At 51.8% G+C, this 25824-nt stretch overlaps 1 protein-coding gene across 3 annotated transcripts in view; it reads left to right on the forward strand.

Annotated features, from left to right (window-relative positions):
- Nucleotides 1–24347, forward strand: part of Nf2 (neurofibromin 2) — a 99852-nt gene extending 75505 nt beyond the window's left edge. Inside the window, exons 14-17 of one of the 3 annotated variants that reach the window (XR_006145485.1) lie at nt 489–616; nt 2062–2227; nt 14620–15998; nt 24334–24347. Coding sequence is in view for 2 of the 3 variants with exons in the window: in XM_042667638.1 (XP_042523572.1) it covers nt 489–616; nt 2062–2227; nt 14620–14670 (345 nt within the window). In the remaining variant the exon portion in view is untranslated. Of the gene's footprint in view, nt 1–488; nt 617–2061; nt 2228–4071; nt 4117–14619; nt 16235–24333 lie in introns of those variants that run through there. The other 2 variants (XM_042667639.1, XM_042667638.1) reach the window with 2 other exon arrangements.
- Nucleotides 24348–25824: the final 1477 nt, after the last annotated feature.

Consider the following 25824-nt stretch of genomic DNA (forward strand, 5'->3'; position numbering starts at 1 on the left):
TGGGCACTGCAGATGCCTAGCATTATCACTGGTTACTCTGCCCTACCCACTGTCGTGTCTCTTGCCTGGCACCCTTCTTCTTCTGGCACATTCTCTGATTCCAGCGGAAGCAGCATTCCTCCTAGCATACTTCCTCCAGCCCCCTCTGTCTCTGTTCCTTCCCTGACTACAGTGTTTACCTTATTTAACTGCAAGGATTTGTGAACACATCTGTTTCCTGAACAAGACTTTCAGCTGCCTAGAGCCAAGGACTCTGACTTGCGTCCTGCATTTCCAGCTCCTAGCACTGGCCCAGGACCTTCCTTAGTGAACAAGTGCACAGTGGGGGAGGAGGGGGAGCTTGTGTTTGATTTGAATGAGCATGAAAATGGTCAGATTTGAGGGGAGAGGGCTCATCCTTTTGGGGTGGGGTTTTTTTGGTACCTGTCACCTGGCAGCATGGTCTTGTATAACTCGAACCTCCTAATTGGAAGCTTTCTCACTGACAGCCCATGAACCCAATCCCAGCACCATTGCCTCCGGACATACCCAGCTTCAACCTCACTGGCGACAGCCTGTCTTTCGACTTCAAGGATACTGACATGAAGCGGCTTTCTATGGAGATAGAGAAAGAAAAGTACGTAGTCCCTCATGGCCTGCTTGGGGCAGCTGTGAACAAGAGTGAATGGATCAGGGCCTGGGGATAAGGAAGGTCATCATAGCAGCCTGTCACCAACTCTGCAAAGGGCTGCTCTCTTGTCCCCCCTCTGGAAGATGAGTTTCCTAATTAGAAATTAAGCACAGCAGATCAGCAGTCAGTCTTCCAGGATAAAAATAACACTCGAAACTGCCAGGCACTGGTGGCTCATGCTTGTAATCCTAGCTACTCAGGAGGCTGAAATCTGAGAATCTCATTTTGAAGTCAGCCCAGGCAGGAAAGTCTGTGAGACTCTTCTCTCTAACAAAACTATTCAGAAAAACCCAGAAGTGATACTGTGGCTCAAGTGGTAGAGCACTAGCCTTGAGAAAAAGAATCTCAGGAACAGCACCCAAGACCTGAATTTAAGCCTCAGGCTCAGCACAAAAAAAATAGAAATAACACTTGATTGGTGGTTAGGTGGCCTGGAGTTTATAACAGCTCTTAACTTTGAAGAATAGGACCAGGTTGTTGGGTCAGTCAGAGTGCTGTTCCCCTGGGACTACATGTGGCAGTCTCCTGGCCATGTTCTTGGCAGCTGGCATCTGCAGTGTGCCTAAGAGTGAAGGTGAGACAAGAAACTTGGCTTGAGGAAATCCAGCAGCCAGGTAGGGTCCGTCTGCTGCACAGGACAGCGATCTCCTGTGGGGGAGGTGGAAGTGAGCCCCCTCCTTCTCAGAGCCAGAGAAGCTAGTGAATGGTGCCATAGCTGGCAGAGGACAATCCCAGTGGTTCCCCAGAATGCACATGCATGCACCACAATTTTCTAGCTCTCGTCTCCTTTAATTCCTGCTAGCAAACAAATAGCACACTGACATCAAAAGAGATGTTAGTGTTCCCATTTCATAAATGAGGACAGACTTAGTTAATGAGCTCACTCAGCAGTACACAGTTGCTGAGCAGACCAGGGGTTAAAACCCTACACCCATATGTGCTACCTCAGGATAGCCTCTGGGAATGTGTCTCTGTGGAGTCCAGTGTGGACCACCCCAAGCCAGCTTGTATATCTCTTCAGACTGTCATAGCTAAGAAGCAAATGAGCGACTCAGAGCTGCCAGTGGTGGCATTTGCTGTGTTCCTTTCACCGTTGTCCAGATGTATGTATTTATGTGGTTGTGATAAATGTAAAGCAACAAGAAGCATCCAATGGGTTGTTTTGTTTTTTGTCTGTCATGGGGCTTAAACTCAAGGCCTGGAAACGGTCTCTGAGCTCTTTTGCTTAAGGCTGGTGCACTACCACTTTGAGCTACAGCTCCACTTCTGGTTTTTAAGTAGTTAATTGGAGGTAAGAGTCTCACCCCCACACAGAGCTTGTGGGTCCCAGAGCATGTCAGCCATGCCTCAGTGTTTGTCAAGGCCTGATGCACCATGTCCTTTTGCTGCAGAGTGGAGTATATGGAGAAGAGCAAGCACCTGCAGGAGCAGCTCAACGAACTCAAGACAGAAATTGAGGCGTTGAAGCTCAAAGAGAGGGAGACCGCTTTGGACATTCTGCACAATGAGAACTCAGATAGGGGCGGCACCAGCAGCAAGCACAATACAATTAAAAAGGTACCCAGAGTCTTGTGGCTTTTGCTGATCAGGACATTCATTAATGAAGTGTGAGGTTGGCATCTGGTTTCCTCAGGAGCCGAGTCATTAAACTGTTGTCATTTTTTACATGTACTTAGTTGAGGGAATTTTTCAACTCCTGCCAGAAAGGGAATTTAATCTGCCAGTGACCATGAACCCATTGGCTTGATGGAAGTGGAGCTCGTGTTGAAAGCCCTGATGAGATGAATCTCTGTTAGAGGCAGGTTTTGATCCGTCATTGAGCACTAAAGTGATTCTGTCTTTAAAGCCAATGAGAACTGCCTTACTTAACGAGGAGGGACAATGAATTAGAGGCTGTGAAGAATGAAGTCCCTGTTGGTCTTGCTTTGTTGGTTGAGAAACTATATTCCATATTTTCAACTTTTGTCATCCTTAATATCTTAAACAACTTTAATACTTTTTTAAATGAGGCTCATAGTATCCTCTATTTCTCCCTTGATAATTTGGAACCCTCAGTATTTTAGGGGTTTAGAAATTAAATTCCAAGCCGGAGGTGGCGCTGTGGCTCTAGTGGTAGAGTGCTAGCCTTGAGCTGAAGAGCTGAGGGACAGTGCCCAGGCCCAGAGTCAAGGCCTCACGACCAGACCCAAAAAAAAAAAAAAAGAAAAGAAAAGAAAAATTAAATTCCATGTTCATTATCAGTCCAAGAGTATATATATATATACTTGAACTAAGTAGAAAGGTCCTCTATGACCAGTTGACACTCTACCCTTAACTGATTGTCCAGGATCAGGTTAAACCTATAAAATAGCCATTATTAAGATCTGATCATTCTCTGGAAATGGTGGCACATACCTATAATCCCAACTCTTAAGAAGCAAGAGGATGAGCCGGGTGCCAATGGCTCAGGCCTGTAATCCTAGCTACTCAGGAGGCTAAGATCTGAGGATCATGATTCAAAGCCAGCCTGGGCAGGAAAGTGTGTGAGACTCTTACCTCCAATAAACTACTAGAAAAACAGAAGTGGCACTGTGGCTCAAGCAGTAGAGCGCTCGCCTTGAGCTGAAGAGCTGAGAGATAGCACCCAAGCCCAGAGTTCAAGCCCCACGACCGACAAAAAAAAAAAAAAAAAGCAAGAGAATCACAAGCATGAGGAAGCCTGGACTACATAGTAGCTGCATAGTGAGACTCTCAATAAGACAACAATAACAACAACAAAAAAAAAAAAACAAAGTTTAGATAATGACTGATGGGTTATATTTCTAGTTCTTACCTTGGTCTTTAAAATAGTCCCCAGTTTTAAGGACTGTTGCTGTTTTCAGTAGGTAAGCTGTGATTAAAAACCCCATAAAAACCTGTGCCTCCTGGCTATCACATGGATACAGAGAAAAGCCTCTGCTTTTTCCCTCTTAACTCATTATAGTTGGCACTAGGTAGAAAATTCCTTCTAATGGTATATTCTAGGACATTCCATGTTCTTCTTTTCTCTGGCTTCTGTCATTTCCTAGATTGCCCGTCCAAAACAAAATTACAGAACAGTTAGTTAGCAAAAGGCAAATTAAAGGAAGGCCTCAGCCATGAAGCAAAAAGGTAAAAGTGATGGCACCGGTGAGTTTGTCAGTGCCCAGGGAGCCACCTCTCCCTTCCCCCTTATCCCCTGGGTACCAGGCCCAGTGAGCCTGTCCCTCAGCCACAGGAGACTGCGGTGCTCAAAGCTAGGGAGGCTCATTTTCAAGCCACGAAAAACAAAGTCACTTGTCATGATTTCAGACCTGTCTGAACATTTTGCAAATGGCACGTGTAGCATTGTTGATTTCACAGGGTATGTTTTTGTTTTTCTTCATTTTATTTTGCTGGTTTAGCCTCAAGCCCAAGGCAGAAGACCTATCTGCATTTGAGCCCTCAAAGTAGGTTGTTCGCAGGTACTCTGTCTGTGGTGATGGTCCTGCCCTCTGTGATACTAACCATGCATGAGCTTGCCTGTCTCTGTCCTTGGACCACTTGGAGCCCTTCTGAGGGCAGGTGGCTTCTGGGTACTGGCCACAGCATGCTTTGGGACTGAGAGCAGGCCTCCGCCATAGGGGGCCAGACCAGCCTCCAGAGCCTGGAAGGCGGCCTTGTCCGGGCTGCAGGACCAGCCATCCTGCCCATCTTGTGTCACTGTGTCACTTGTGTCACTGGGAAGATAGTGACTTCCTGTCCAGTCAGGTCTGTCTACAGTTCCTTTGTCTTGGTGGTGTACTTCTCAGATCAATAACCCTAGCATGGAAATGGGCCAGTTTGGGTGCTTTTATGACTGGTGTCTCTCCCTGCGTGGTGGTGCGCTCTGCAGACTCGTGGTCACAGCTGGCAGCATCTAAGCGTGGTCACTCCTTTCCCCCTGGAGCTTCTGTCTTTTGTACACACCTCTTTTCTTTCTGAAAGCAGCAAACACTCCAGGGTCTCATCTCTAAGTCAAGCTGCGTGGCCTGTGTCCCATTGCTGCTCTAAAGGGTGTCTGAGCTTCTGTCTCTCGAGTGGGAATGGTCTCACACTGGAACAGTCCTGTCGCTGGCACCCAGGGGATGAGCAATCAGCAGTTGTTGAGTGAATTAATGGAACGGTTGCTACTTATTCTTTCAACATGCCTAGGCAGTGGAGAGAATTTATTTTGCCTAATAATAAAATGATATCCTGCCTTTGCTTCTCGCCTAATCCCCAGTCGTACCCCTGCCAGTGAGCCTAACACCATCCAGCAGGGTGTAGGATGCGTCCTTCGGAGTCCTCACTACAGTGGAATCGAATAAGCTCCCTGAAAGCTTCATACCAGAAGAGATCTGGCATAAGATAGATGGTATTTATTCTCGTTATCCCAGCAAGAAAGGTTAGCGATTAAAGCCCGAGATAGAGCTTTAATCAGATGGATGAGAGCTGTCAGGGGCTCCGAGACTCCATGGTGTGAACCCTGATTTGGGTGTGATTTGAGCCCTGATTGATTGAATAGGCTCTGTTTCTTCAGCTTCATACCTACCTTGACATTGGTATCTCCAACACAGAGCAGGGTAATGCTGAAGCAGGATGTCAGAGTGGACAGGCCAGTTGGATCTTTGCCCAAGTGGCAACCCCAGTGCACCTGGGTGGACCCATTGTGCTTTACTGAACTTTGTAAGTAGAAGGAGAATCAAGAGTTCAAGGCCAGCTTGGGCTCCATAGCAATACCTTATCTCAAAGAAAAAGAAAATAAAAGATTAATCAGGGATTACTAAAAGTGGAGACTTGGCTTTTAAATATTTCTGGAGCTGTTTTTAGCGTGACTTGGTCAAACAGTGCTGGGTTTTGCGGCATGCTAAGTTTGAGGCATGTTCCATTTGTCACATGTTGGCAGTCCTTATGACCAGTAGCTTGGACTATTAATTGCCTACCTGTATCAAGGTTCTTAAGTCATGCCTGTTACAAGCTGGGCCAATGCCAGCGTAGCAGAAGACAAGTGCTGCTTCAGGCTTTGGAAGTGTGGGTCCCTAGGTATCAAGGGCAGAGTTCCACCTAGATCACTGGGGATGAGAAATACAAAGGCTGGTGAAGAGTTTCCTGTGTCTAGAGAGCTCATTAGTCTGGATCCAAACCAGCCTGCATTGGTTTTTGTTTGGTTTTAATCATTTTTTTCATCGTAGATTTTGTAAACCAAAGTGTGGGTTTCCTTCCTACTAACTAAAATTACAGGCCTCTTCCTCCTTTTTGCAGTACCATCTGCTCCACTAAGGGGTTGTGTCTGATTTGGTCTCAACAGATCCTATGGGGTCTATAGAACTAGCCAAGGCTATCTCAAAGGCTCACCCTTGACTCCCCAGGAGTGAGCACGATGATTTGGGATGCTGAGAGGTGGTACTTTCTGTTTACCTGGGGTTACCCACTCTTCCCTCCTTTCTCAGAGTTCTTACTCTTAAAAGCATCTGGGCTGGGATGTAGCTCAACTAGAGCACTTGCCCAGCACATACAAGGCCCTGGTAAAAGGATTTGGGAAAGCAGAGCTGTGGTTCAAAGTGGTAGATCTCTAGCCCTGAGCCAAAGAGCTCAGAGACAGCGCCCTGGCCCTGAGTTCAAGCCCCATGACCAACCAAAAAAAAAAAAAGCTGCATTTTGGTACATAATTGTAAGCTCAACTGTTTGTAAGATACAGGAGAGTGGAGAGATCAAGGTCACCCAGGTAGAGTTAACAGAGTGAGGAACAAAAGTGCAAGCCAAGGGCTGGTGGCTCACACCCATAATCCTACCTACTGAGGAGGCCAAGATCTGAAGATTCAAAGCCAGAAAAGTCCCCTGAGACTCTTACCTCCAATAAACCACTCAAAAACTGGAGGTGACACTGTGGCTCAAGTGCTAGCCTTGAGCACAAAGAGGCTCAGGGACAGTGCCCTACAACCAACAAAAATAAAAAATAAATAAAAAGTGCAAACAGAAAGGCAAGGCATATAGCTCCATTATAAAGTGCTTGCCTAGCACTAAGGCTCTGAAAGTGTGGATTTCTATATGTCAAGAGTGGAGCTCCCCCTGGGACACTGGGGATGAGAGATACAAAGGCTGGTGGTAACCTGAGCAGGTGACCCAATACCGCAAAGATGCAAAAAGAAAGAAAGAAAGAAGGAAAGAAAAGAAAGGAAAGCAAGCAAGGAAGGAAGGAACTGACACCCTGCACTCCCCCAGGATTATTGTGATGTGAAAGATGAGGCACGCAGTGGGGACTCGGTGACACACAGGTCTGCTTGTAGACTTGTGACAGGGACATACAAAGGCAGGCAACAGTGGGCCCCCTGTTTGTGCCATAGCTGGTGATGAGCCTGTTCATTGATGACATTAATTATAATTATATAATCACACATATTAACACTGTAAATGTCGTTGAGGTGAAAACTTCTCAAGAGCCAGAATGAACTTTACTTCTCCTGGTCATGTTTGGTTTGGGTTTGCACAGATCTGGGATTCTTGTCCTGCTGCTCTTGCGACCCCCCCCCCCCCACACACACACACACACATTTCCATTCTCCCCAATTGATGGTCAGTGCAGCTGGTTTGGCATTTGCTGTTGAGTCTGCAGTACTAGTGATCGAAACCGCCCTGGGCAGCTGGAACTCTTCCTTCTCAGGAGGGAGCCCCACTTGTTCCTGCCATCTGAGCCGGCAGTCAGGCTGGGTGGGCCTCAGAGCCGCTGTGCTGCTGACAGCAGTGGCCAGGGGTGGGTCGCTAGGCCACCACACCTGGAGCAGAAAACATGGTCCCAGGGTATGTCCACTCCTCCAGGGGACTGGTTTCAGTGCCCTGGTTTGAGGCTAGCCCACAAGTTGTCCTTTGTGTGCCCCCTAGTCTCTGAAGGATCCAAGTTTCAGAGGAAATGGACAGATGAGAGATTGTGGGGGATGGAACCAGGAAAGCTTATTTCATTCTCAGATGGTTGGGAGCAGCGTGTCCAGCTGCGGATCCAGCCATGGTCCTGCTGCAGAGGAGCGGGAAGAGCAGAGCCTTGACATTGATGGGAAGTGCAGCCGCCTCTCCTGGATCAGGGAGACGCAAAAGTCCAATGTCCTCTTCTATTTCTGCCCAGTCCCCTTGGAGACACGGGATTGGCAAAGTGAAATAGAACACTTCAGACACCAGAAGAGTGATAAATCACAGGGAGATTGAATATGCATGAAAGGCATCACCCACAATTAAAGTGAGCCACCACCAGAGCCTCCCTCGTCACCTCTGGTATACTTGGCCAGCCTCGAGGCTGCTAACTAGTTTAATATGTGATTCCTGTGTCAGCTCTCCTTAGGACCCAGTAAGCCAAATGACTCTGCTTGCTTTTAGAAGCTAGGCGTTGTCTGGTAGAGCAACCTTGGCCCTGATCTAAAAGCCAGTGCCCTAGCTCCTATGTTCCAAAATCTTTCTTTCCTTGATATATTCCAGGGAGGAGGAGAGAAAGAGGAGTGGGTTATAGCAAGGGGGGTGGGAGTATAAGACCCCCCAGAAGAAAGTGCCGTGGGCACGGCACTCTTCTTCTTGGCTCCTGGGTTCTGGGAGTACATGGAAGGCATTGGGCACCAACTCTGAGTGCCCTTCCTGTGTCTCGTCCCAAAGGCTGTTCCTGAAACCCGTGCTCACGTGTGGAGTTTCCTGGAATCTTGTCACTGCTGAGAACTGATGCTTTTGCTAGCTCTCTACACGGAAGATTCTGCTACAGGCTTTTTTCCAAGAGGACAACCCAATCCTGGTTGATTGGGAGACTTTACCTAGTCAAGCAATTGTTGCTTTTGTGGAAGTATTGAGCTTACAAACCCTGCCTTGCAGCCTAGGATGTTTTATGACTATTTAGAAGTGCCTCTAGCCATTACTGAGCCTTATTTGATGCAGTAAAACATTCCATTTGGCCCCTGGGTGCTCTCCCTGGGCACCTTATTTGTGACTGTAGCAGTGGGAAGGAAGAGGCAGGATGCAGGCTCATTCTGTGGACTCAGGGTCTGTTCTTATGAGCCTTGCCATGATCTCTGTTTTGAGATTGGCAATTTAAAAGTGACATCAGTATAACTGGACCTTTTTCCTAAGACTTGCTTGGAGAGCTTGATGGATACCATTTAGCCTCCACCTGCCCAGTGAGGTGAATCAGGCTGATTAGTGCATTTGTCAGCTGGAAGAACGGAGTAGCAAAAGGCTACGTGGAGACACAGGCAGGTAGTTTGCAGAGATGTTGATACTGCTTTAGGTCTCTGAAGGATTCGTATACAAAAGGGCCTCCCAGAGGTTTCCTGGGTAGATTTCTCTCTGGAGCTAATATCAAATTGGGATAGCTGTGGCCTTTCCTTCCACCTCTGCTTAGAGATATGTGTGTGGACAGATGGCATTTGGGTGCAAGCTGTCACTAGCAAGACTGCAGAAGAGCTTAATCTGGCCACTTTGCAGCAGCGACCTCCCCCTCCCCCTCTCTAGGTCTCACTTGGCTTCAGTTTACAGAGGGGAATGTTTATCACACCCCAAACCAAAGATGATGCTGGAATTCTCCGCGACTGGATCTGGCTGTCACCTTTCTGCTCCAGAGCCTGCTTTTTCTCCCCATGGATTCTCTTGCCAGCGAATCTGCATGTCCTTTCCCATCTCCGCCCTCCCCCGCGCCTTCCTTCTCAATATGTAGTGGCAGGGAGGAAGTATAGCACGATTTTAGGGCTGCATTTCAATTCCACTGCATTTATATGGGACAAGCAGTCTCAGCACCCGGAGTTATTAGGTTAGTATCTAAAAGGAGTTTAGCGATGTGGGTCTTATTGTTTAAAATGGATGATGTTCCCCCTCTCCTCCCTCACCTTCCTTTTCACCTCCCTTGGGATGAGTGGATTGAGGCGAGGCCCCCAGAGACTAGTTGAAGGAATCTTGGTGCTCTGATTAGTTTTGCTCTCCCAGCTTAATTGTAGAGCTTCCTCTCGTCCGCCAGTGATAGCCCAAGTGGCTCAGTCTCCTGCCTGCTTCCCCCGCCCCCTCTCCCCGTGCTTTAGGAACAAGATTATCACAATGCTGCCTTGTGAATCAATTTTCTTTCTGTGCTGATGAGAGTGTAATTCATTCTTAATCAAGCACTAGCTGCTGCAGGCTCCACATGGAATACATTTAGCTACCCTCTCCTCACCCTGGAAAGTGGTCCCCAAAAGGACTCTTAGAGGAGAGCTGGCCATGGGGAGCGGGCAGCCCACCTGGCATAGTGGCTTTCCCATAGGGGCCTCTCTGAGGAATAATGTTGGAGGATCCCTGGCGTGTTGGCAGTCTTCCATTTTGGCCACCAGGCAGGGATGCATTTGTCACAGGTGCCTTCCAGGTTTGATGTCTCTAGGCCCTAGGGCCCTTTCTCAGAGTATCTCCATGCACTGCCTGTCTGTCAGAGCAGTGAGCAGGAGCCGGCGGGGACTGCAGATTGCGTGCCTGGGTTAGGGAGAACTAGCAGGGTCCCAGGTCCTTTTCCAGGTTTGGAAGAAGCCAGTTTCATATTTTATTTTAGTTAATTTTTCAGAACTAAGGATGGAAACCAAAGCCTTGCACGTGCTAATAAGCAAATGTTTATTTGTTTTATTGTAAAGATACTGTACAGAAGTTAAATGAGTTAAATGAGTACATTTCCTATCAAGCATTGTTGCCCCCTTCTTTGTTTTTCCCCTACAATCCTTTCCCTCCCACCTCCCCAACTCCTCCCTCCCCTCCTGTTTGTTTGTTTGTTTGGGGGGGGGGGTCCAGTTGTGGGCCTGAACTCGGCCTGGGCGCTGTCCCTCAGCTCTTCAGCTCAAGGCTAGGGCTCTACCACTTGAGCCACAGCGCCACTTCCAGCTTTTTTTTTCTGCTTATGTGGTGCTGAGGAATCGAACCCAGGGCCTCATGCATGCAAGGCAAGCGCTCTACCACAGAGCCACCTTCCCAGCCCCTCCTGTTTGTTTTTGGGGCAAGGACTTAACTCTGTAGCCTAAGCTGGCCTTGAACTGGAGATCTCCTACCTCAGCCTCCCAAGCGTTGGGATTACAGGTGTGCACTAACACATCCAGCCTCATGCTTTCGTTTTTGTTTTTCTTTTTAAAAAGATAGATGTGTTTCCCAAGGCCACACTGTCTAAATTTGATGGATGTGTCCTTTTTTATAATATCACACATAGCTTGGAGAGTGGAAAGGTGGCCTAGCTCTGCCAAGAAGCCTCCTGTCCTGCCCTTCCACAGCCTGGTGAGGTCACACACCACTGGCCTGCTGATGGAGTGGTGGGCGGAGGAGAGGTGACTTCCAGGCCCAGTCTGTTGGTGCTGGGCAAGGAGAAGCCAGGCCCCTCGCGTGGGGCAGAGGCCTGTAAGAGAAAAGCAAAGCCATTATATAGATTTGTCACAGAGGGAAGAAAAGGAAATGGGTCTCTTCAGAATGGAATTGGATTGGTGACAGACCTGAACACCCGCTTCAGTCAAAAAAGAACTTAATTCCTCTTGTATTATTCACGCGGCCAATTCTAATCAGATACAAGGAGACAGCTGGGAGAGAGCAGCAGGTTAGCCCAGTGCCTGGCGAGGAGACTTTGTGTGTGTGTGTTTAGTGAACTGGCAAGAGCACTTGGGGTTGGAGACTTTGAACAGCCTTCTCGAAGCAGCAGGGCTTGATTACCATGTCTGCCATGGCTGGCTCTGCGTGGTGTTTGGACCCCAGCATGAGAGTGGCATGGCCGTTTGTGGTCCCATTCAGCAGAGCTTTGCGCATTGTCTCAAAGGAGGACCACCAGAGCGATGCAGCATCACTCCCGAGGGCCTCGCGGTATGTCCACACCCTGAACTTTCCACATTCATGGCCTTCTTGGTGTGTGAGTGAGCTTGCACCACACATTTAAGGGGTCCACTCTTCCAAGCTCCCCCATCCCTAGTCATCCCCCGCAGCAAGCAAGGTCTACTGTTCCACCGCCAAAGGGAACACAAACATTTCCCTTGGGTTCTGCTGCAAAGTGTGACTCACAGAGTGGGTGTAGCGCTCCGATCAGTGTGCCATGGGACAAACAAGCACCTCAGTGGACCCCTTCCATGGCACTTTCTCCTCGTCTCCACTGTGAAAAAGAGCCAGGCTGGTCGCAGCAAGGTGGGTCAGCTGTTGGTGTGGGAGCATGCACCTTAGGGTGTAAGAGTTGCAGCAAAAATAGAGCGTTTAATCCATTTTTCTGAATGGAAAAGCACTCAAAGAGGCAGAATTTAGCTAGTGAGCGGTTTGCTTTGCAGCATGTCCTCTGAGCCTTCATCTGTTCCAGCTGTACTGGCCTTGTGAGGGCAAGCTCTGCGGGACAGGCCCTGCCTGCTGGGGTGGCCAGCAGGGAGCATGGGTGGCCCAGGCCAGGCAGACAAGTCTGTGAGACTCATCTCCAATGAACCACCAGAAAGCCAGAAGTGGCACTTTGGCTCAAGTGATAGAGCACCATCCTTGAGCGGGAAAAGCTCAGGGACAACACCCAGGCCCCTGAGTTCAAGCCCCATGACCAAAAAGAAAAAAGCAAGTCACCCAGGGCTTCTCTTTCCCCACTGCATGCCTCCCTCTGCTCTGCAGCACGTCAGGGGAGGAGGAGGCTGAAGAGTAGACGGAGGCCAGGTGGCACTGGAAGGGTTCACCATGGGAGAGTAAGTGCATGCTTTGACATTCCCAATGGCATTGGAAGTACAAGGGGCTGTACGGTAAGCCGGGGGGGGCGTGGGGGAGCAGGTAAAACAGCAATGCCAGGTTTCAGCTGACCCATCCAGTGGGTCCAGCAGCCTCCTCGGATACCCAGCATGGTTAGACTAGTGGCTTTGAACACTTTCCTTGGGGCTGAGGTGAAACTGCTGGCACCAGCGAAGAGGATTGCTGAGTCCTGCCACACAGCATAGCTGGCAGGGGTGGTGGGGAACAGTACCCATCCCCTGAGGAGCACCCTATGTCCTAACGGGCTCGTGCTGGAGTAACTGGAATCTGGCACGGCTGGCACCTCAAGGGCACAGCCAGCAGCGCCTTGGGTTGAGGATCCAGGAATTCTTGGAGCCAACATTGTGTACTCACCACAGGAGTCCCCCATAGCCTGGGCTCCCTGCCTGCAGAAGCGGCCCAGCCTCTCAGGGCAGCTCAGAGGCCAATACAGTGTGTGACCCTGGCATTGCCTGCTTACAGGAGCACTGGGGGAAGAGGGTCCAAGCTGGGGTGGGGCTGGGCTGGGGAGAAACCCATTGCCACTTCAATTAGCAGTGAGGACTGCCCAGGCCTTGGCACACACCTGGTGGGCATGCCCAGGGTAAGGCGCTGCGTCTGCTCTATGTACAGGCAACAGGATTGGGGCCTGCCCAGGACTGCTCAGCTACTTGTTGGGACAGAGGCCTTGAGTCAGCTGGTCTGTGTCTGACCAGAGTGGCTGTGACACAGCCCTGTCCTTTTCATTCAAACCCTCCTCCAAAAGCGTCTTTGTTCCAGAAGGTCTGGCAGTGGGTCTCTGTCTTCCCCAGTTGCCATCCTGCTTCCCCTAGCACAGGCGCACACCTGCTGGGCCCTCTGATGGCACCGAGGCAAACCGCACCCTTCTGAAGGGAGCTAGCATCCCCAGAGCACGTCTCTCTCCCTTCCCCATGGAACTAGGCTTCCAAAGGGCTCCCGGAATCGGTGCCACTGAGGAAAACAGCTCCAATGTCTTCCCTGCGTTCAGCTCGTTAGTCGGGAACTTCAAGGCCAAAAGATTTGGCAGGATTTAAAGAGTCGGCTCTCAAGCTGTCTCCTCTCGAGCACACTAATGCCGTCTGCCTTTTGATGGTGAAGTGGTCGGTTTGGGCCTCCCTTCCTGCCTTCTGAGGCCTCTGCAGACTCAGAGCTGCCCCAGGGCCAGGCCAGCTGGCCTTGCCCCATGGCTTATCTCTGCCCGAGAGAGGCTCAGCGAGGCCAGGACGTTCTCGGAGGCCGCCAGCTCTTGCCTTCCCACCGTGGCTCACATCCCACCCACCCACAGGGTCTGTGCCAGCAGTCAGCTGGACATTTGAGAATGTGGAGTCCGCAGAGTCGTCCCCCCTCCAAGGGCCAGTTTGGGAAGCAAAGCAGGGCAGTGCTCAGAGCTCAGGCCGAGCCGCCCTTCCATCCTGCTGCTTCTCACCCTGGGCAGCCTTCTCCGGGGCATGTGCCGTGCTGGCTGGGGTACGCTGCCCCCGGGCACTGGTCCTTGCCGAGCCTCTGGCCTCCCAGCTGTCCACTTCTGGGCCATGTCTGGGCTGACTTTGGGCCGCCCAGGGAACCAGGAACAGCCCTTCTCATCTGACCCAGGCCTGCCTTGCCCAAGGCTGTGCACTCGTCAGGGTACAGAACCTGAAGGGCCTGCCCTATACCCCAGGTGCAGTGTGTGTGAGGATGGGCTGGGTCCCAGTGGATCATACTTATAATCCTGGCTATCAGGAGGCTGAGATTTGAGCCCCCCAGCCTGGAGCTAGCCCAGGGAGACAGATCCTTGAGTCTCATCTCCAGTGGACTTGGAAAAGGCAGGAACTAGGACTAGAGGTATGGCTCATGTAGAATGCCAATCCTGAGTGGAAAAAAAAATGAGGGGTCCTGAATTCAAGCCCCAGAACTAATATAAACGAACAGCAACCACCAAAAAAAGTTAGAATTGGAGATGTGGCTCATTATCTGTGAGCTAAAGCACAAAGTCCTGAGTTCCAGTACTGGTGGGAAAAAAGCAACATTGAAGACATTTCCTGCTGCCTCTGCCTGCCCGCCATCCTTCCTGGCATGTCCTCATCTGTCACCTCCACATTTGCATTCCAAACAAGGCTGGGACCTTCTTTTGGCTTCCCTGGCAACACTCCAAGCCACCTTCGAGGTCACGCCACATGGCAGGATGGGATCAGCGTGAAAGACCAGACCCCGAAGCCCCTTTCACCCTCTCCTCTGCTCTCTTACAGCTCACTTTGCAGAGCGCCAGGTCCCGGGTGGCCTTCTTCGAGGAGCTCTAGCACGTGACCAGCCACTTCTGCTGCTCCTGGCGCCAACAGGATGGGCCCGACACATGGGAACCCTCCACAGGGCTGGTTTGGAGGCTCCTCAGGGAGCTCCAGAACTTTCTCCAGTTGAGTGGGAGAGCCTTGTCTCCTTCATGTGCAATCGCCTTTGAACTATGACCCGGTAGAGGTTCCTTCACATTGTTCTTCTGACGTGCATCTTTCATTTTTTTGAGATTTTTTTTTTTTTTTTTTTTTTTGGTCTTATGTGGGATCCCATACTTCTTCCTGTATCCCAGGTGCCCTGGTGCGTGTGTGTGCGTGCGTGCGTGTGCGTGCGTGTGTGTGTGTGTCTGCCCTGCTGCAAAGGTCAGGACTGCTCCCACCCCACCCCCCGCGAGGACCTGGCACACAGTAAAGAAGCACTGCCCTGCCTGCTGCATTAGCCTGGAGAGCTTGTCTGAAGCTCAGGACCAGCCAGGCACTCCCAAAGCAGTACTCTGGCTGACGGCTAGTGATGGCCAGGCAGGGCAGCTGTGGCTGGGGAGAGGTAGGGGGCAGAAGCTGTGGTGAGGGGCTGAGGACTGGGAGGTGGGCAGAGCCGTGTGCACGGGGATCTGATGGGGACAGAATGCTCACCGCCCTCCACCAGCCCAGGGCCAGAGGCAGACGGGAGCCACAAGTGTCTCCCGTCCCTAGGAGCTACCAGCTCAAGCTCATGGGTGCCTACAAAGCCAGCCGAGACTGGGGATCCCTGGGCTCTGAGACCCCCACAGGAACTTGTTCTCATTGGCTCCTATGACATGGGAGGTTCCAGATGTGCTGCTGGTCTGAATCTGCCCTCCACCAATCCCAGCAAGCCTTCTGAACGCTGTGCCTGAGCCTCATTTGGCCTGTACCCTGCCCTGTCTCTGGGCTCTCCTTTATAACTCCTCAGGCCCCAGCCCAAACGTGACACAAGAATCCACTCGGTGACAGCAGGCTGGCACACACAGGCCTCCATGGCAGGTGCAGAGCACCCTCCAGGCTCACTCACTCCATGCCTAGGGCCCATTTTCGGATTCTTTTTTTTCTTTTTGGAGGGGATGGGGGTGTATCAGTCTGTGGCTTTTGAGCCACAATCCTCATATCTCAGTCTCCTGAGGAGCTAAGATTACAGGCCTGAGCTACTGGCACCCAGCTATGTGTAAACTATTCTTAAAGATTTCAGATCATGCCCATGTGGAAGTTTTTTCTTTACATTTCATGACTAGAATAAGTAATGTTATTTATTAGTGAGCATTTCAGTGCAGAGGACACTGGCAGTTTTTCTTGTCTCTGCTTCCTAAACCTTAGGGAGCCCTGTGTGTCCTTGCTCACTGTAGTAGAGTGGACACAGCTGCTGGCCACCCCCCCTCGGACTGCTCATGGGACCAGCACAGGGTTCAGTCTGAGATGGGCTTGGGTGAACAGCTGGGCAGCCACAGTAGAAAATCACTGAGGAGCCAGAACTGAGACTTCGGTTCTTTTGTGTTTTCTTTTTTGTGCCGCTCTAGGGCCTGAATTCTGGGCCTGGGTGCTGTTCCTGAGCTTTTTTGCTCACTCTACCTATTGAGCCACAGCTCTGCTTCCACTTAATCAATTGTCAATAAGAGTCTTATGGACTTCCCTCCCCAAGCTGGCTTCAAACCACCATCCTCAGATCTCAGCCTCCTGAGTGGCTGGGATTACAGGTGTGAGCCACTGGTACCCAGCTTCTGGTCCTTTTATTCCTCCCTTGCTGATACTGCTGTGGCCAAAAAGGGCTCCTTCAGATCTTAACACTTGGCCTATGGTGCAGAGCAGGGGATATTACTCAGTCAACAAGAGGTCCGGTGGGGCTTGAGATCTGAGAGCAGAGGCAGTTGATCGCTAGTGGGTCTGTTTGATTTTGGACAAACAGATGGCCATGAGATCCTGCTGTTTGCACTCGCAGGCAGACCTAACCAGGTCCCTGGGCTGACCATCCCTTCTAGGCCACCTTGCGTGTCACTCTTGTTCTCTGGGATCCAGGGTAGGAATATGGTATAGAATCCAAGTGGGGGCTGTGGCTGAGTCCCCTTGAGCTGAGCCATAGCTATTCAGAATTGAAGCCTCTCTAAGCAAGACTGTCTGCTCGGCCTAGAGCCCCTCCTGCATGTCCTCCAGGGCTCCCTTTTCTCCTGATCTGTAAATTTAATCCTTAACAGTGGCTACGGGGCACAGAAGTGTGATGATGGTTTATAAAAAATGATGTTGCGCCTTGTTGTTTTTTTTTTTAACTGCAGTGTGTCTCTCTGAAGTCTAGGAGATATTTGTGAACTGTGGCAGATGTATCTGGGGCTGACCCAGGAGGGAGACCTTCCCCCCTAAACCCACTCAACTAGAAGCTCAGAGCTCTCGCTAACGGGAGAGGATCAGGGACCCCGAGGGTCTCCAGCCCCAGGAGGAGGACGCTGAGGAAAAGTGGTGCTTGCGGCTGAGGTGGCGGCTGTTTCTATGCAGGGTTTTAGAGGGAAGAGCCTGTCAAGGAAGGAAGTCTCTGGAGTCTGGGCTGAAGGGGGGAAGGGAGGTGGGGGTTGCAGGGCCCTGGCCGCAGTGTTACTGGTGGACCTTGGGCAAAAGCTCCACGATACCAAAACCAGCCAGGGAGTCCGTGCAGCATAGTGCACAGCCCATGCTGTGGGCCATAGCCGGTCACACATCATGATCAAGGCTGCAGCTCAGCCCTGGCCGCGCCCTGACCCGTGGTCGCTGCTGTTATTCATGTCCGGACGGGTCTGGCAGACAGCGCTCCATGGCATTACATAACACGTCCCGAGTGACTGCACTGTGTCGTCCTGGGGACACTTTTGTCTCCCTCCTTGTCTCTCTTTCTCTCCCTCACAGAAGTCCAGAGGCTGACAATCAGCAAGAGTGACTAAGAACCCCTGGCCAACAGGGCTGGGCCCTCCAGGCCTGGGAGGACTTGGGCCTCCCGTGTTGTCCCGGGAGCTTCCAGGGATAGCCATTCATTCTCAGAGTCAAGTGGCACTTGTCCCTGTGGGTCCTGTGTTACACCTTCTGTCAGGGCCAGGCCATGGAAAGCTGTGTTCTGTTCTTGGGATTGTTGTAATTAAGTGATTGTTGTAATAAAAGTTCTAAGCTGTAATGGCTTGTCCTGGACTTCCTCGGCCTGCTTCTTCCTCAGACACTTGAGGAGACGGGGCAGGGCAGTGTGGCAGGGCCACCTTTTGTGGCTCCGTGAGGAAAGGGGCCTCTGCCATCTCCTGATTTCACCTTCCTTGGCCTTGGCCAGAAGAGAATTGCCTCCTGCCCCCTTAACCCCTTCACTTGGGGCCCTTAAGTCCAAACCTGAGAAAGAGGGGCCCGGCCAGGAGAGCTCTCCAGGCACTTCTGCTTCTCAGTCTCCTCATTTTAGTTTTTGGGAGGTGGGGGAGCTGGCAGGTGCCCATTTGCCTGCATGACAAATGACGGCTGCTGTCACTTGAAGTTGGAAACCACTCCTGCAAAACTTTGTGTTTGCTTCTATTTTTTAAAATCAAAAGTCCGTTATTAAGACCAAAATTATTGTAGGATATTTCCCGAACTTCTGCACCCTACAATCAGTCAGTCATGTGGCACATTGTGACCATTGGGGCTTCTGAGAAGTCTGTTTCCACGTGTGTGAAAACGTGCTTCAAGTTTCCATCATACAAGCCAGCCAGGAAAGAAGACATCAAAATACAGTGAAGTGGTGCACGCCTATAATCCCAGCACTCAGGAGACTGAGGCAAGATCTCCGATTTTTAAAGTCAACCTGGGCCATACTGATCTCGTCTCAAAAACAAGCAAAAATGCTGGGCTTTGAATTTTCCAAAATCAGGCTCATAGCCTAGTGATGTCATAGTTGTATACGTTTCTCAGCATGTGTCTTTATACAAAACATTCCCAAAGTGAGTATCACCAGATTTCTGAGTATATTTTAAAAAGAGGTGAAATTTAGAAAATTATAAAAGTAATATTTTGTAAGCTTTGAAGATGGAGAGTTAGTAAATTAATTTGACTTTATATTAGGTAATACAAAATGTCTTCCTCATGTAGATCATTAAGTATCATGTAGATGATACTTAATAAGTAGTAGTCTGGTATCCTGTGTAGTCAATAAAACAGAAAGCTCCTCATACCTACTAGTCATTTTAAGCTGTCCAGGCAACATTTTTACCTAACTGGGGGGGGGGGGGGGGGGGGAGGGGTGTCAGAATGACAACCCTGCCCCACTCTGAAGATACATTGAGATCCTAAGGCCCCCATTAGCACTGCAATTGATTATAGTACCTGCCTACACAAGTTCTCAGCTAGCGTTATGGTGATGACCAAGATGGTAAATGCACAGCAGCTGGCCAGACCTTGGTGCTGATTTGTGCCCCTTGCAGACTGTCCCCCGGAGAGCCCCAAATCGCCTCTCCAGGCCTCCTTGCCAGCTTCATCCTCTGCCCAGGGCCTCACTTGAGTGGGAAGTGCCTGGCAGCTATTCCCCAGGGCTGCCTGCCCCACAAGCCCTGGCGTGGAGAACAGGATCAGGAGCCACCCACAAAAAACCAAGAGCTGGCAGCCCAGCGCTGGGGCGAGAGGTCTGATCCCATCGCTAACTATCTGCAGAGCCCCCCTCTCCTCTCAGCCAGTCCAGCCAGGCATCTTTCTTTTCATCCAGCAGGAGAGGCTGAGGGCTCCCCTGCCTGGCCCTCCCCGCTGTGCGGGGGGGCCCCCTGGCAGCCTGTCATTACTGCATTATGTCAGGATCCTGCGCTCTCTCACTCGCTTGCAGTCTCGGCCCTGGTAAGGAGACAGAAGCTCACTTGCCCACAGCCCTGCGAGCGGTGACAGGGCAGCGCGGGCAAATTACAGGGCTGTTTATCAGCGCAGCAAGGTCTCTACCTGACTCAGAAGCCCCTACCGCGCTCTCTCCTTGTTTCTATTTGATGCCCACTGCTCACTGGAGTGGAGGCCTCAGAACAGCACCTGGTATGTTGCCGCTGAGTGGAAATCATGACATCTAAGAAATCCATCGCACAGCCGGAACCACAAGAGCCAGGCCAGCCCAAATGGGGCTGAGCTGCTCTTGGCCCAGGTGGAGGAGACCTGGCTCTACCTTCCTCGGGCCAGGGGCCTTGCCTCCCACTTCCTCCCTCCCCACCCCCACCCCAAAAGACACTGCCAGGATAACACCGAGAACAGCAAGGTGGCTGGGTGCTGGTGGCTCACGACTGTCATCCCAGCCACTCAGGAGGCTAAGATCTGAGGACCAAGATTCAAAGCTAGCCTAGGCAGGAAAGTCTATGAGATTCTTACCTCTAATTCACCACCAGAAAACCAGAAGTGGGTCTGTGGCTCAAAGTGATAGAATGCTAGCCTTGAGCCAAAGGAACTCAGGGACAGTGTGCCCAGACCCATAGATTGCTTCAGGACTGGCCAAAAAGAAAAAAAAGAGGGTGTGGGTATATAGCAGGATTACCCATTATTTACAAGTACCAGAGGCAGCTAGTATAAAGAAACAAAACCTCTATACCCCTAGCTATGGATGAGCAGAGGAAGTGGCCTACCTTGGCCTAGGGACTCTGAATCCTCCCTGTCTCCTGGTTCAAACCCCTGTTCTATCACTTACCAGCCATTCATGCCTAGGCAAGTTTGGGGCCATCTGTTTTTTCATCTGTAGAATGGGACTTGCTTGAGAGAGTTTTGTGGCCCTTCATGATGCTCTGATTCTCTAAGCAAGGGGCCTAGACGCTTGTCACCCCTCAGGACTGTGGCTCTTTCCCTGAATACTTCCTTTTGAGGTTGGAGAAGGAAGAAAGCAGAGGAAAGAGCCAGAGGGACCAGGCCCACCCTACTGCCCCCATAGCGGCCCCATCTCTCCATCTGCACCCAGAGCTTAATGACCCTGCGTGTGGCCTGTTTGTCCTTGCTGTTTGCCCAGTGCCAGCTGTGAAGCCCAGAAGATGATAGATAGCCGGGACCGGGGCTGTGCAGGAAGGATGTTCCCGTTCCTCACGTTAATGCCCTCTGCTCAGGTCAATAATTTACTGGAAGCTCAGGATGAGCAGGGGCTGGGTGGGTCACACTCGGCTCACCCCTGTACCCGTGGGCACCTGGGCTATAAAACCTGACTGCAGGCAGCAGGGAGGCATGACTGTGACCCAGTTTTCTCTTATCAGGCATAAAGAAGTCCCCGTGGAGTCTTGCCCATTTCAATATAAATAATGTAATGCCCCCCTCGCCCCCCCTTGGGGAGGAGGGAGGGGTAGCCTTTGATCTGAAGGAATTAAGTCAGTAAACAAAAGCTACAAGGCACAGAGGCCAGAGGCGTCTTTGTGGCAGGCACCTGCTGTGCTAGTTACCCTGAAGAAGGGATAGCCCGGCTTGGGTCTCCCCAAGGCTTGCTTTATTCTCAGTTAAGCCCGGGACAACACTCCCTGGGGGCCCTGACACACACCTGCACCAGCCATCCTTTCCTTGTGGATGCCATGTGATTCTGGAGTGGACAGAATGCTTGGGAACTTCGATTGATCTAGAAGGTGCAGTGGAGTCCCAGAGCCTCTGTTGAAGGGGGCTTCACTCTGGGAGGAAGGCCCCACTGGCTGGCTCAGGAACTGGACTGTCCAGCCCAGGTGCTGGCCTCAGGGGACTGTCCTAGCTCTTTGATTCTTCTGTGTGGTCTTGAGTTATTCCTTTATCCCCTGGGCTTTTATTCCTTGTCTGTAGAACTCCAAGGCTCTCTTAAATTCCAGCCTCACAGGTTGATCCTCCCAAGGCTCTCTTAAATTCCAGCCTCACAGGTTGATCCTCCCAAGCCTAGTGAAACCAATGTTACCCTCTTCAGAATCAAAGAAAGAAGCAGGCGCCAGTGGCTCATGCCTGTAACCCTAGCTACTCAGGAGGCTGAGATCTGAGGTCAAGTTTCATATCAGCCTGGGCAAGAAAGTGAGATTCATATCTCCAATTAACTACTCAGAAAAAGCCAGAAGTGGGCTGGGAAGGTGGCTCAGTGGTAGAGCGCTTGCCTTGCATGCTCAAGGCCCTGGGTTCGATTCCTCAGCACCACATAAGCAAAAAGAAAAAAGCCGGAAGTGGCGCTGTGGCTCAAGTGGTAGAGCACTAGCCTTGAGCTGAAGAGCTGAGGGACAGTGCCCAGGCCCAGAGTTCAGGCCCCACGACCGGACCCAAAAAAAATTAAAAAAAAAAAAGAAAAAAGAAAAAGCCAGAAGTGGAGCTGTGGCTCAACTGGTAGAGTGCTAGCCTTGAGAACAAATGCTCAGGGAGCGCCCAGGCCCTGAGTTCAAGCCCCAGGAATGGCACCAAAAAAAAAAAAAAAAATCAAAGGAAGGTATGTGCTCACAGGCGAGGCCATGAGCTGGACTAGACCCAGGTGCTGTCCTGGGACAGCGACCCTGCGCCTGGCTTAGATACTCCCTTGTGCTGTCCTTTCCCCTCGCTCTATCCTCCTCTGGCACAAGTCGGGAAGGGGATCTGACACTGGCCGCCTCAGGTTAATGCACAGGACCCCTGGGCAGAAGGTTGGCGTGGCTAACTGCTGGGTTTTCCCAGGGCTTCTTTCTAAGCAGTGAGTTCCAGCTCCTGCCAGCCTGGGCAGAAGGGCCACGGCATCCCTTAGGCCTACAGTGGTGACTAGAGAGGCTCTGCCCTGAAACCCACAAGGGACTCCGTTTCTTTTCCCACACCCCATCCCTCCCCCCCATCCTCCCAGCCTTCTGCTCCCAGCCCGAAATCCCAAGTTCCTGAGGCTGAATCTATTAAGTCCTTCATATTAACCAGCGAAGGGGGGAAACAACCCTTTTTCATCTTAACGGGAGTGAATTTGCATTAGCACCTGGGGAGTTCTGTTTGCCTTGAGAACACATTGCTATTCTGAGCTGCACCGGCTGCGGGGTTCGTCCCAGTATTCTATTCTTTTATTAATATGGCTTTTCTCTCCTCCCTCTTCTTTTCCTATGGAAGACAGTGCGCGGCAGGCCTCCCCACGTAGGCAGGTCCCCCACAAACGCCAAGCAGAGGCATCAGGTGGAGCAGTGCCCGGGTGGAGCGGCCTTTCCCAGGAAAGGCGGTTTGTGAGCTGATTCCCTCCCTGAGACCCCCCCTCCCTCCCTGGAGCAGTGCCCTCTGTACTGACAACACTGGGCCAGTCCAGCCTGGGCAGAAGGAGGAAGGCTGTGGCTTGAGGCTGCACATGGGCAGGGAAGGAAGGGGTGCTATGCTAGGAGGCCCAAGCTGTGAATAACTGCAGAATGGTGTCTCCTGGGCCACAGGTCCCTGACTGTGGCAGACACCCTCAGAGCCTGCCCTGAGGATCCTCGCATCCTACCCAGGCAGGAACCCATCTATGTGAACTAAGGTGTGCTCAGACATCTTGAAAATGTGGAGTCTGGGGTGGGGGTGAGGGCCATCGGGCAGACCTTGGTTTGTGAGTTTCAGACCTAGAGATCAGAGGTCCAGAAGGAGAGAGAAGGGATCATGGGGTACAGTGAAGAGGGTGGCTCTACTTTGTGCACTTACGAGGTTGAGCCGCCTCTTGCCTCTAGGTCTTTCTGGAGGCCAGGCTTTCCTGGATGAACCATGGGAAAAGCAATGACAAACCCTCCAGCCAGCTGCTGGTGGCTCACACCTGCAGTCAGCTATTCAGATGGCTGAGAATAGGAGGATGGCTCTTTAAGGCCAGCCCAAGCAGAATAATTCAAGAGACCCATACCTGGCTGGATACAGCATTCCATGCCATTCCATGTCATTCCATGCCACATGGGAGGCTGGGGTTGGGAGGATCACAGTGAGAGGCCAACCAGGGGGGGATGTCTATGCAACTCGCATCTCCTTGGAGGGAAGCTGGATGCAGAGGTGAGATGTGGGAAGCCAGGGACAGAGGGAAGCTGGAGTAGGCAGATCAGGACTCAGGGTAGGAAGTGAGACGTTATCCTAAAAATAACAGGAAAAGACAGGGCTGGAGGTATGGTTCAAGATAAGACAGGGCTGGGAAGGTGGCTAAGTGGTAGAGTGCTTGCCTTGCATGCACGAGGCCCAGGGTTCGATTCCTCAGCACCACATAAACAAAAAAAGCTGGAAGTGGTGCTGTGGCTCAAGTGGTAGAGCACTAGCCTTGAGCTGAAGAGCTGAAGGACAGTGCCCAGGCCCAGAGTTCAGGCACCATGACTGGCAAAAAAAAAAAAAAGAACAAAAATAAAAAAGATAAGACAACGCCTTCCCCGTGACCCCCACTGCCTCCGTCCTGACAATCCCATGCGAGGAAGAAAGGGAGGGTGGTAAGTGGTAGATGGGATGGGAGGCCAGGCAGAGGAGGGTCCTCAGGGACTGAGGGGGTCCCAGGAGAGAGAAGGAAAAGGCCAGGTCTCTGCCTTCCAGCCCTCTCCCCAACAACGGAGTTGGGTTCCCCTGGGGTTGAATGAGATGATGGAGTCTGGGTTCTGAGCCAGCGCCTGCTGCGGCGAGAGTTTATTAAACGAGGCCTGCTGCTGTGTGGCTCTAGCTATTTGTTATTAGCTTGTCCAGGGTCAGTTATCAAAGGCGACAGCATGGGGCCCGGAGGACTCGCACACAGAGCTCCTCTTCTGGCTCACAGACCCAGGGCGGCTGAGCCCGTGCCCCCCACCCCCTGCCAGGTGAAGCAGGAGACAGATGTGGCCAGCTGGGGCATGTCTCTCAGCCCTGGCACTCAGGTTATTGTGGACTCAGAGCATGACTGTTAGGGTACTTGCAAATGTCCCCAAGTGGGTGATACAGCTTCAGAGGGGCCAGATGGAGGGCCAGGAGGAGGGGCCGGGGGGGGGCAGTGTCCAGGCCCAGCATCAGCATTCCTAGGGTATCCCCAGCCCCTCGGGCAGCCTGCCCACCTGATCCGCTACTGAGCCGGTGCCGGGTGCTTCTGCTGCTCCATCCAGTGACATTTACCAGCTGGGAAGTGGCCACCCAAACGTGAAATCAGTGCGGCCCGGGGCTAGCTCACTTCATTAGAGCCGGCTCTGCTCCACTGGCTAGATCAGCATGGGCCAGGCAGAGCCCCAGCTCCTCCCAGCTGAACCAACCCACCCACCGGCCGCAGGGGAAACCCCCACCCCGTGTGCACAGGGGAAGCGCCCCAGTCCTCTTGGACACCTGCTGTGGTCAGGCCCTGAGGAAGAAGAGAGTAATGACACAGACCCTGGCCTGTGCGGCCCTCACTCATTTGCTCTCTCAGTCCCCACAGCTGACCCAGCGCTGGGTCTCTTCTCTGTCGGGGCACGCACCAGAGCCCACCAGGTATCCACACTTTCTTGTGTGCCAGTCCTAGGGCTTGAACTCAGGGACTGAATGCTGTCCCTGAGCTTTTTTGCTCAAGGCTGGCACTCTACATGAGCCACAGCTCTACTTTCAATTCTTTTGCTGGTTGGAGCTAAGAGTCTCACTGGCTTTGAGCTGTGATCCTGAGATCTCGGCCTCCTGAGTAGCTAGGATGACAGGTGCGAGCCAGTGGCTTCTCAGATTTGAACTCCCCCACCCTGTGTACCCCCAATCTGCCCTCTCCTAGGCCTGAGCCCTTTCTGCAGCTCAGCTTCTGAGAAGAGGCCCTTTGAGCCCAGGGGACTGGAGTCCTTTCTTTTATGTGGTCCAGATGTGGCAGAGGGGACCAGTAATGGGATCAGTCCGGCCTGACCTAGGTTGTCCAGGATGAGGTTGGGTTTGGAAAGGGCAGTCCAAAGCCCGGCTCTTCCTCTAAAGTGGGGGGTGGAACTAGCAATAAGGGGGCTTCTCGCTTCCCTTGGGGGTGAGCACTCTGCCCCAGCACCCCCCCCAGCTATGGGATCCCAAGCAAATCACCTCTGAGTTCCAGTTTGTTCGGCTGGAAAATGGGGTCATGGGTGTCTGCCTTGGATGAGTAACTGAAATAATGCCCATAAAGTGCTTACCCAGCGCCTGGCACCGAGCAGCACCGTAACTGCCAGGGAGCTCGCGCCACCCAAGGGCTGATGGCCCGTCACTTTCATTTATCTGGCAGCCCCACGTGGGACGCGGAACTCAGTCCCCTCCACCTGTAACCTCCCAAGTGCTGGGGTGAGCAGGACCCGAGCCTGCTCATCAGCTTCCTCCTTTCTACCCCCCCTGCCCCGCCACGCCCAGCTCACAGCCTGG

The sequence above is a fragment of the Dipodomys spectabilis genome, unplaced genomic scaffold (genome assembly GCF_019054845.1).
Source record: "Dipodomys spectabilis isolate Male_0828 unplaced genomic scaffold, ASM1905484v1 ptg000416l, whole genome shotgun sequence".
Lineage (NCBI taxonomy): Eukaryota > Metazoa > Chordata > Mammalia > Rodentia > Heteromyidae > Dipodomys > Dipodomys spectabilis.